This window comes from Orycteropus afer, unplaced genomic scaffold (assembly GCF_000298275.1).
Source record: "Orycteropus afer afer isolate SDZICR_OR568_19922 unplaced genomic scaffold, OryAfe1.0 scaffold00223, whole genome shotgun sequence".
Classification (NCBI taxonomy): domain Eukaryota; kingdom Metazoa; phylum Chordata; class Mammalia; order Tubulidentata; family Orycteropodidae; genus Orycteropus; species Orycteropus afer.
The window spans coordinates 2,798,791-2,810,412 of record NW_006921810.1 but is presented as its reverse complement, the minus strand read 5'-3'; the positions used below and the strand labels follow the sequence as shown (position 1 = coordinate 2,810,412).

The window sequence follows — 11,622 nt, the reverse complement described above, 5'->3', positions numbered from 1 at the left end:
TTTTCACAGTATACTGCAGTCTAATAAGTGTGCAGTAGCATTATGAAAAAGTTTGAAATATTGTGAAAATTACCAAAATGTGACAAACAGATATGAAGTGAGCCCACGCTGTTGGAAAAATGGTGCCCATTGACTTGCTTGACGCAGGGCTGCCACAAACCTTCAAATCATAAAAAAATGCAGTATCTGTGAAGTGCAATAAAGCAAACTGCAATAGAATGAGCTATTCCTATATTCCCAATCTCATCACTCTATTGAGTCTGGGAAAGAATTCTTTTAATTCTACCCTGTCCTTAAAAATGTAAATAACAAAACCAGCTTAAAACCAGAAATTGTAAACAGTGACAATGTTTATCCCATTCAGCCAATACTGAGCATTGTAGTATCTGTGAGGGTCCCACTGGAATGTGTCAGGAGAGCAGAGATGTTTGCTCATACTCTCACTGCCTTCCAGTGGATTCACCTCATAGTGCCCCCTCCTTGGGTTTCTGAGGCGGTATGTCTATGGAAATAGATTGCCCAACCTTCCTTCCAAGGAGTGGCTGGTGGGTTTGAATGAACCACCAGCCTCCTGGTTAGCAGTCAAGTGCCTTAGGCAGTACACCACCAGAGCTCCCATAAGAGTCCCTAGGAGCTCTGGTAGCATAGTGGCTAAGGCACTTGACTGCTAACCAGAAGGCTGGCGGTTCAAACCCACCAGCCACTCCTCGGAAGGAAGGTTGGGCATTCCTACTTCTGTAGTGATACTGCCTCAGAAACCCAAGGAGGGGTTGCTATGAGTTGGGGCCGACTCTATGGCAAACAACAACAACAACAGGTGATATAAACTGTTAAAGTGCTTGGCTGCTGATTGAAAGGTTGGAGGTTGGAATCTGTCCTAAGGCACCTTGAAAGAAAGGCCTGGGGAACTGCTCCCAAAAAATCAGCCATGGAAAACCCCGTGGAGCACAGTTCTCCTCTGATACACAGGAACATGCCATGAGTCAGAATCGACTTAACAGCTAGTGGCTTCACTACCCCGCACTTAACACAGTCGGTACCTGGCATGTGGTATGTGCTCAGAACTTTTTTTTCCCCCAATAAAGAATAAAATACACAGGCAGTCTTACTTACTGCAAAAATAGTGACTTTCCCAATTATATCTGTTCATCAGGCAGGATTAATCTATTATAAATGCAAGGATTAAAAAAAATACTTCTTATATTTTGTACACGGGAATAATTTACATGAACATAGTTTACATCAGGGTATTTTGAGATTGTTTAATTACTTTTTCCAGGCTTATCTGGAGAAGAAAATAATCATTCTCCTGAGCTTACTAAAATGTCTTCGTTTGCTTTTCTTTGGCTGCCCACAGGAATGCTGAGACATCACGAGATAGATTTCAACTCTGTGACCTGAATTGAAGTAGTGAATGTGTTCTAAATCAAAACTATTTGCTTCAGTAATTGAAGAACAAACTGAAAGACAATGTTGGAGGTTTTAATGTTTCAATGCAAACAAGTATCTCCCACAAATTAAGAAGGGCAAACAGTGCTTTCTAGAACTACAGGAGCAAAGTTATAGGTTTTCTCCATTTTTAGTTTTGTTATTTCATTTTCAAAATATATGCCTGAGTTAAAAAGATAACCAAGATGATAAATACATAAAGATGATTTGGTTGTAATCTTGAAGCTTAAATCAGTGAGAGTATTCTTGTTTAATGTCCCATGGCTCTAGTTTTCCTCTCTCTGAAAGGATTTAAACCTTTTCATCAAAATGACTAAGCTGTCACTTCATCTACTAAGACAAATGGGAATTGAAAACTTACACAAGAAACAACATTCCAACATTATCTTGGGTTAGAGATGTCTAATACATCACTACCACAGGATTAGTGTTTTTTTTTTTTTTTAATTACATGCGCAAACATGACCCTTTGCATTACATAGATTAGAAAACTCTCCAAGAAGCAAGAACATTAAATCACCCTGTAGTTTGTTTTTGTGAGATTGTTTTAAACTGAGTACTCACAGGTATTCATGCTGGCCTTTGGAAAACTACCAGTAAATTAAAGCTCTCTCAGTTGTAGCTGTTGATTGACTGTTTATTGACTTCAGATTTATTTGGGCACTAAAATGGAATGTCTAGAATTTACCTTACTACCTTTAAAGATTGTAAAAAGGGATATTTTCTCAAAAAATGCAAAACTATGTATGCAATATGGAAAGTGACCAGAACAATAAAGGGGCTTTAGAACGGAAAGAAACAAGGCCACATCGACCTACGTTAATTGAAAAAAATGGAACAGAACTGTAATTTTACTAAATTCACAGGTAAGTCAGAATGTTACACATTTCTACTTCAATGTTATCTCCTCAACTTTAGTAGGAGCACAAATATGAGAATGCATAATTCATGATGAAAAAAGAATATAATGCCTTCTTTTCTTAATGTGAAATGTTTCCTTTTATGTTATTAGTGTTTGATTTTTACCTTTGTATCTTCTTAAACCATACTTTCTTTACATCCTAACTTAGACCGCACTGAGTATGTTTTTATTAGAATGTTCTGAACTTTGAATGTGGTTCCACCTGTGATATCACTCTTATAAAAAGGAAGCTTTAAAATTCAGTCTTCAAGAACACGAGTATTAGCCAGTATTTTAAGAGGGAAGTCTATTATTTGAGTGGAGTTCTTGGGTGGGGCAAATGGTTAAGCACTTGACTATCAGCCAAAAAGTTGGTGGTTGGAACCCACCCAGAGGCACTTCAAAAGGCAGGTGATCTGCTTCCGAAAGGTCACAGCCTAGAAACTCCAGTTCTACTATGCACACGTGGGGTCACCAGGATCCAGAACAGATGCAAGAGCAACTAACAACAATTACCTGAGCAAGTGCAAAGTAGAACAGCCTTCTGCTGAGCCATGTGCATGGGTGACATATAACCCATGTACGGTAAAAGTGTGATAATCCAAATTTTTGATAACTTACTTCCTACATTATTAATGTCTAGATATCCTAAAACAGTCTCCCCTATCTACCTCCAATTCCTTGACTTCTGTCTGAATACATTTTATAGATTGCCTAATTGAAGAAATATATGGAGATAATGCATGATACCACATTTAACTTCTGAATTGCCTCATGACAAAAGGAGATGAGAGTGTGTGACTGACATACAGTGCCTCTCCTACAGAGGCAGCAACCCGGATTGTCCTGAACCACTCAGCCCTGGCACCCAGTCTGCCTCTGCATAGCGCTCAGGGCTAGGGATGCTGGCCATTGGAGATTTATGAGATTAATTTGGATTTGACAAAATCGGACGGGATTTCAGAGTTAAATAATACTAGATTACAGAACTTCTAGAATTAATAGCCTATGCCTTCACTGAATGCTTGTTTTGGTAGCATTCTGAATTGTGTAAATACCTTAGGGCTATTTAATAAAATGAAAACTTATTACATGCTCTCCTCAAAGTCCTTAAATTGAATTTATTAAGGTAATTATATATACGATGGTGTGGTTATCAGTAAACACATAAAAATTATCATAATCAACCCTTGGCTAAACAGTTTGTCAGCTTAACAGTGGTAAAAAATAAAGAATAATGGACAAAGCATTAACATTACTAAGATTCAGCAAAAATATTTACATATTAGAAAACATGTTTATAAATACACAGCTAATGGAAGTCTCGTGGTATCAACGGTCTCTTGCCTTGCACAATCTGCCATCTACACTAACTGATTTTGCCTTTAGTTTTTCACTCTTTTGGATAATGTCTGGGTGGTGGGTGTGTTCCTAAATATTGGTTCTCATTTTAAATTGATGACTTTACCTTTGTGTACCTGTGTATCAAGTTTTCGACTAGATTTATTTCATACATTATTTTGGGGTATCTCTCATTTCTTCCCAAACACACTGACCAGACTGAGAGTGATAATTATGGAGCAAAAGTGAAACCTTACATTTTAGGCAAGAGCTGTCTTGGCAAACTTAACTATACACATGAAACAGGAAAGGCGGGACACGGGGGAAGGGAGTCATACAATACATGAGCTATAACTGATTTCAAATTATTCACTGAGTTTGGAGAGAACAGAGAAAACAATAAATATGTGTTCATATTTTACATTTCCATTATTACACAATGAAGAATTAATTTTAAAAGTCTAGTTAAAATCTGAAAAATGAATTAAAATCAAATATACTTCCCCCCCTTTCTTTTTACTATCCCATGGTGATGAAATGTAAAAATATTTATTTTTATTCAATCTAAAAAGCTAAAATAACTGCAAAAAAGCAATTGAAAACTCTTGGAATGAATTTGAGAAATGCCTAGCCATGACAAGGCTCTTGCTTTTCCTTTTTTTTAATTTATGAAATAAAAGGGAGAAGATGTCGAGAGGGTGACATCTGATTGCTGTACTTCTGCTAATCAAGTTAAATCATACTGTTTCTTAACACTGCTTTTATTAACAAGTCAGCCTCTGTGTGAAAGGATTAATGCTTCTAAATTACAAACTGAACTACTACTAAGAGTCACAGTGACTTACTAGATATACGAGAGGCAGAACGAATGAAAAAAACAGCAATATTTTGATACGATACTTTCCCAGAGTGGGTTCTGTGGAAGACTAGTTCCTTGGAATGTTATTAGGTATTACTCAAAAAAAGGTTTTTATGGCAAAATTAATCTGAAAAACACTGCACTAACTAATGTTACGTATGTTGTTGTTATGTGCCGTTGAGTCAGACCCAACTCATAGCGACCCCTCCTTGGGTTTCCCAGGGGGTATCACTATGGAAGTAGATTGCCCAAATGTTACGTATGTGGTAGTATGTTTTTTCTCCCCTATTTAATTTAAAGCCTTTAATGTGCTTGTACGTACTAACTTTCTAAGATAGTATGTGTTTCCTAAACTCAATTGACTCTGGAACCCTATATTTGGAAGAGCATCTTTGGAACCTGTGCTCTGTAGAACATTCTTTGGGGAACACTGGATTCTATTACTCCGACAGTATGCAGCTAACTAGCTCAGGCATATCAGTGATTTAGTGCAGATGCCATGAGACAGGCCCCAGTATGGTATCTATTAGATCATTTTTCTAGAGCTGGGTAAGAATGCTGGTGTGATATGCTAAGGCAATTTTGGGGGAATGTAAGGAAAGATCAGTCTAATGAAGGGTCAAAAGGAGGAATAAAGAATTTCTGAAATCACTGGAAAATCAGGTCTCATCAGAAGTATATTTCCATGGTTTCAAATGCACAATGAAATCTTGCCCTTTCTAAACCTAAACCTTTTGAGTTGACACAACTCTAAGAAAGTCAGGAGCTCTGAAAACCACTCAGAAAAAAAAAATCAGGAAAATCAAGGTGTACTTGACACCTTTGTGAGTCCCTTATATGTTGCCAGATACTCCAGTGATCCATTCTAGTACCATCCATCCATTCAATTTCCAGGATCCCTTCAGATTAGCTTGAAACAACAATACCATCACTTTCAGGCAATCCAGCTTGCCATCTGCACAAAATATACGTGGGTTGAATCCATGCCTTACTTAAACCAAGGTACTTGTATTTAATAAGGCCTGTTTGAAATTATCCAGCTTATATATGTCCCTTCACTCTATAAAATGCTCTCTGTAATACTCGTATAACAAATACAGGATTTAAGAAGCCAATACCTTTAATTCACATCAAGGAATAGAATGTAGCCACTGATTATCAGTAATGTGCATATATTGCATACAGTTTTGTATCAGAACACAGACACTTCAGAGTTAAATGCTTTGGGCAAGTAGGTCATGAAAAATAAACGCAGGTCTTGGGAACTAGCTTTGGAGATTTTTATGTAAGTATTATTTATTCCTTTGATTAGAGAATTGTGCATACAGTTAACTTTTTAAAAAATTTTCCTGCTAACCTCACCCCGATCCCAATCCCAACCCATTTTAAGAGTATGAATTGCCAGTGGAGCAGCAGTGGGGCAGTGATTCATGAGGGCCTGGGCTTGGCCTTGTGCCGGGGACTCATAAGCACGTGGTCATTCCCAGCGTCATTTCTAAAAGACTGTAAAAACCACCTCACAATTTGGCACCATGGGGACCATTGGCAATGCGAACAAGCTCCGGTTAGGGAGTCTGGGCAGCCTCGGGTGACAATTCCAAAGCTTTGGCAGTGCTGTTTAGGGAAGCTTCACTTGCAAACGTCTCAAATCAATTTCCCTAATGGCTAGATTCAACTTTCCCAGGTCCCCAGAAACTGGGAACAGCCTGTGCACCACAGGGCACCCTAGGAGCAGTGTCTGCCAAAGGGCCACAGCTGGAAAAGGGTTAGGGAGAGAGAGCTCCAGGAAGATGCTGGGAAGAAACAAAACATTCTGACTTTAGACAATTATTAATCAAAACGTGAGAACTTTAAATCTACAAGTCAAAGTGGGACGAGGGGCAAGAGGCAGAAAGGCAGTCTGGAACACACTATTTAGTGACAGTCAGAAGTGAATTAATTCTACAAAGCAAACTTTAGAAGATGCCTCATAAGCCTCAATTAGAGGGAAAACGATGCAACTCTGGCCCTCAGCACCATCTATTAAGAAATTCTGCAGGGTAAATACAGATTTAGTAATTCTTCTTTTTCATCTTCACTAAGATGTTACTATTTTTATTTTAGACAATTAAAATGATTGTGGAGTTTTAAAATGTCTTTCCCTTGTTATTATGTATTTTTTCATTAACTTAAAAAAAAAAAAAAAGTAATTGTGTACTGTGAAAACGGGCTGAAACTGCTTATTCCTAAACCTCCTGGAGTCAGGATGTCCCCAATTGCCAAACTCATCCTCCGCAGTCTGACCTGTCCCATCACTGGTCACAACCAGCCCTTCTTTTCCATACACCACTCCCCAATCTAGACGCATAAATGCAAAAATTAAGTGTCTCTGAACAGGCAAATGCTTAAGTCTAAAGTGGTGGCAGATATTTTGTACTAGAACATTCTATGGCTAAGAAAATAATAACCAAGGTTCTAATTCTAATGCTGGAAAATACAGTATACAAAAGTCAGCAAATCTCTTGGGAAATCATGATTAAATCTCATTGCCGAGAGGAACTGAGGCAGGCTGCAGTCCTCCGCAGCCACACTGCTACCGCTTCATCCTGGAACCTGCTTTGTGAAAGCGCACAACTCAAGGATGGCGGGAGGAGGGGCAATGTGCGCGCAAGGGGCCAGTGAACAGGTTCTGTGAGAAGCTGTAACGACAAAGAACCGCTTGGAAAGAACAAAACCCGGTGAACACCTGCCATTTCACACCGGTTGCCGGTCGAAACATAACAAAAAATCCTGTTTGGCTGTGTGAGCCGCCTCAGTCAGGCAAACAGGATGACCCAGCATTTTCTGTAAATTATTTTGTAAAATACTGAGATTGGAAACGGGACTTTGGTGATAGGAAACCGGGAGCAGCAAGTCTGGGCCAAAAATAACCCTGTACCGATTGAGCGATAAGGTTTAGAGCTTAAATTCCATTGCATGAGGGGGGGTGGGCAGGTGTCCCTGCAGGCAGATGGGGGTGTGTCTGCATTTGCCTGAGGAAAGCCAGCTCCTGTGGACAGTGATTAGCAACTGCATACTACTACTGCTGCCTTTCTTTTCCATCTTAAGAAGCTTGCCCTGGTTTTTGTCACCAAAATGCCAAAAGGCAGTGTCTGGGAACTCTGCTTCAAGGAACGTGGACGCAATTCTAGGCTGCTGCTTCTTAGAACACTGCTTGAAAGACTCTTGAAAGCTACTAAGATGGGGGGGGAGTGGGAAAGAAAAGCAAAAACTGGCAGCTGCAGCTTAACTCAGGGTTGCAACTACACCAGCACACAATTTCCTCTCCAATGCAAACAGTGACTTCCCAAGGGGCACTGTGAATCACTCCTCATTTTTCCCCCCGCTATTTACCCTTAAGGGTGGAAGGAATTATGGCTGAATAACGTCATTGCGACTTGCTTTTTTTCACTTCCTCTAATATGGTTTCTTGGTAATGTAAGACAAAACTGTCATGTCTGGTGGTGAAATTTAACAGCTGCCTATTACATAAGGTAAGGCATAAGCAAAAGGTTATTAAGGTAACTCATGCACTATTAGGATAAACGCACAAAGGCTGGTCAGGTGGTAGACACAGTCAATGTAACTAATAAAAGGAGCCAGGGAAAGGGTGATTTATGCTGTGAAGGCAGCTGCCACTGATCCCCTATTCTCCCCGCTTCCCTCAATCTCCAAGGGCAGCCAAGGAATAATACACAATTTCAAATTTGCTTTTGCGCTGCTGCCAAGCAGAAAACCTGGGCTCAGGAGGACAAAGACGTCAGGGCAGCCCTGCCTCTCAGCAGCCCTGACTCACAGGTGACTGCAGCCTGCCTCCTGTTGCTCTGGGAGACCTGCCTGGTCCACTCCTCCAAAGAGAAGACACAAAGTGTGATGCCTAGAGAACCTGGCAAGGGATCTTTAAAAGAATCCTCAAAGGGAGATATATGGCACTTAAGCCATTCACGTCATACATCTGAATCTATAGTTATTATTTATATATTTTGAACATCAGATGAAAAGTGTGGGGAAATATGAAGAAAGCACTTTCCAGCCTCTCATATACACTGGCCAAGAACTCTCTTTGCTCATCACTGAATAAATACCTAAGACCACCAGGGAGGGGGACACCCATGTCTGGGATAGATGATCCTAATGATAACTCCCACACTTTTCACTACGTTAAAAAGAGACCAGTGTGTCGAAAGTCTTTTAGTCTAAGGCAGCTGAGACCCTTGAAGGGTTCACTGCTCTTCTGTTTTGCTGCTATTCCTGAACTTCACCACCATGACTGTTATATTGTCAGGGCAGCCTCTATAAAATGACTGTAAAACTATGCTCTTGGCCCCAAAATGAGGTTCATCCAAGCGCTCCTTGATGAATCGAACAGCTTCTTCATTGCTGAAAGCATCCCAGAGGCCGTCTGATGCCAAGATCATGAACTCTGGCTGGAGCTTGTCCAGGTCAAAGGTCAGGATATCTGGGTCAGGGATGACCACGTTGAGATTTTTCAGTGGATAATCCCCCAGGGACCGAGACATGGCAAGGATGCCCTGGACCCTCCAGGAGCCATTAAAACTGATGAAACCACCTGGAAAGACAGAAAGAGCCCATTAGCGTGACTAGTTGATATTGTATAGACCTAGCACAGCCTGGGTGCATGCTGACTGGATATGAACGGGGGGCCATGGGCAGCCTCCCTCCCTGCTCCCACTGCCAGTACTAAGCATCATTCCTGCTGTGTGGCTTGGGGTTTGGCAACCTACCAGTAGATTCTCATGGCCTCATCCTTGACATCTTGAAGGCCTTCGAGAATATATGAATAAGGAAATTGGAGACAGGGAGCTAGGTGTGGGAGAGGTCATCAGTTTTAATTTAACAACACCTTGGCCTTTTAGTGACTGACAGAGGGAAGGGGACAGTAGGGAGCACAAGGATGGGAATTCTCGGAAAGTGGCAAAAGAATGCTGTAAAGTCAGGTGGATGGCCCCAAGACATATACTGGTATATGTCTTGAACTTAAGGCTACCCTTAGGTGTGCTTATACAGATCTGTGAATAAGCCCCCAGATAGGATCGAGATTAAAGAAAAACACTTTTTACCACAGTGGTTAAAGGTTCAGGCTCTGGGGTCAAGCTGCTTGGATTTGATTCCTGGCTCTCTCATTTCTAGCTATATGTGACAGTGAATGAGAAACTCTCTCTCTTATCCTTGATTTCCCTGGCTGTAAAATGGGGACAGTAATAGAGAAATAAAGGCATTATTTCAAATGAATCACTTACCAGAGTGACCAAACATAATATACATTCAGTAACTATCTATTATTAAGAGAAACAGATCTTTGTTCATTTATGTTTCTTTCATCATATCTTTATTAAATACCTACTCAGTGCAAGGCAATTTGCAGGATATTAAGTTATACAAGGCCCAGACCCTCCTCCAAAGAAGTAGTCTGCCATATTAATAACTACAAGCACAACGCACTATTCCCTAAGGGAGACTGGGACATGCTACATGCTGTCGGCAGATGGAGCAAGGAAGGATGATAGCTTCTGGTTGTGACGACTGAGGGGGAGGGAGTACTAAAGCTGGGCCTTAAATGATGGGTGGAACATCTATGGGCAAGGATATAAGTGAAAACATTCACCAAGTATGTACAATGGGCAAGAGTCGGATGGATCTGACTTTCAATTGGTCTCATGAATCCCTAGCTGTGTGTCCACTGGGCAGGTAACTTAACCTCTTTGAGGCTCCAGTTTCTTGGCTGTAAAATTAGGAAAGGTATCATTGACCCCATAAGGTAGGTAAAGAGAAAGTGTATGTAAAGTGCTAGGCTTGGCTCCTAGCAGATAATGAGCACAGAATAAATGGCAGCTGCTATCAGTATTGTTGTTATTAAAACTGACAGCTATATAAGCAGTGGAGGTGAAAAGATCAGCATGATTTGCCCCAGACTGGTTGCAGTTTATTGTCATGCTAAGTAGGAAAGGGGATAATGTCCTGAAAGGAAAGCTGGGGTCAGTGAAAACATACATACAGGTGATCAGCCCATTTGTCCCTTAAGCCTTGCCATAAAATACACACTTTACCAAATTCCTGACAAAAGATAATAGGTTAAACTCTTTGGAAATGGCATCCAAAGTTGCTTCTATAAAGAATCACTGCACTGATATATGTGTGTATGAGTGTGTGTGTGTGTGTGTGTGTGTGCTGGGGTGACAGTGGTGGTGGTTGAGGAAATGGTGGATATGGTAGGAAAGGCAAGGGAGGATGAAGTGGGAGTGACATTTCAGAAGAGAGCACTGGATGTTAAGATGACGTTTCCAGGTATATGGTGTACACATCCTTGCCTAGTGTCCCCTTCCCTCTCAGCACAAGAGAGGGGCTAGCTGTATCTTAAGCCCACGGTTATAGTGGGCTCTTATGTGGAGTTGGTGCTTCATCAGTATGGAAGCCACAATATTTTGTTCTTACTGCCTGGCTCATCAAAGCTTGATAGATGCTCCTAAAACATCGTTTATTCTACCCCATCAACAGAAAAACCTGACAAAAGCTTTCATTAAAAATTATTCTGCATCTCAAGCAGGCACTGAAGCAGGGGGTTGTAATACAATTTAACCTTTTCTGACTCAACAGTACAGCTTCCTTCTGTGAAAACTCAAATGTTGATTAGGTTATGGGCAGGAGCTGACCTGTGGAGACTGAGAGTCAACCTGCAAATTAGCCTGGACAGCAGGGGTGATCCTGGGCCCACAGGCAGTGTGCAGGCACATTCTGCCTCCCTTGACAGCCGGGCTTGCAGCCTGGTACTTACACAGAGGCCCCATGCTGCAGGGGGTGGTCTAGTGTGGGGAAGAATTCCTCCTTCCCACAGATAGAAAGGAACCTTCCAAATATAATTATGAAAACGTAATAATCACATGAAAATTCCTAAAGTCTTTATCCAAATGTTATGTTCTTAAGAGCCCCACCCTGATGATCCTATTTAAAATTATAACCCCCTGACAATTCCAATTCCCTCACTTGCTTTATGTCTCTCCATAGCATTTAGCATCTTCCAGCATACTACATAATT

The 11,622-nt window shown here is 40.8% G+C and overlaps 1 protein-coding gene across 1 annotated transcript in view; it reads right to left on the bottom strand.

Moving 5' to 3' along the window:
- Positions 1-8,791: 8,791 nt before the first annotated feature.
- Positions 8,792-11,622, bottom strand: part of PPM1L (protein phosphatase, Mg2+/Mn2+ dependent 1L) — a 525,772-nt gene continuing 522,941 nt past the window's right edge. The window contains exon 4 of the mRNA XM_007948767.1: positions 8,792-9,138. Coding sequence (XP_007946958.1) covers positions 8,792-9,138 — 347 coding nt within the window. The remainder of the gene's footprint in view (positions 9,139-11,622) is intronic.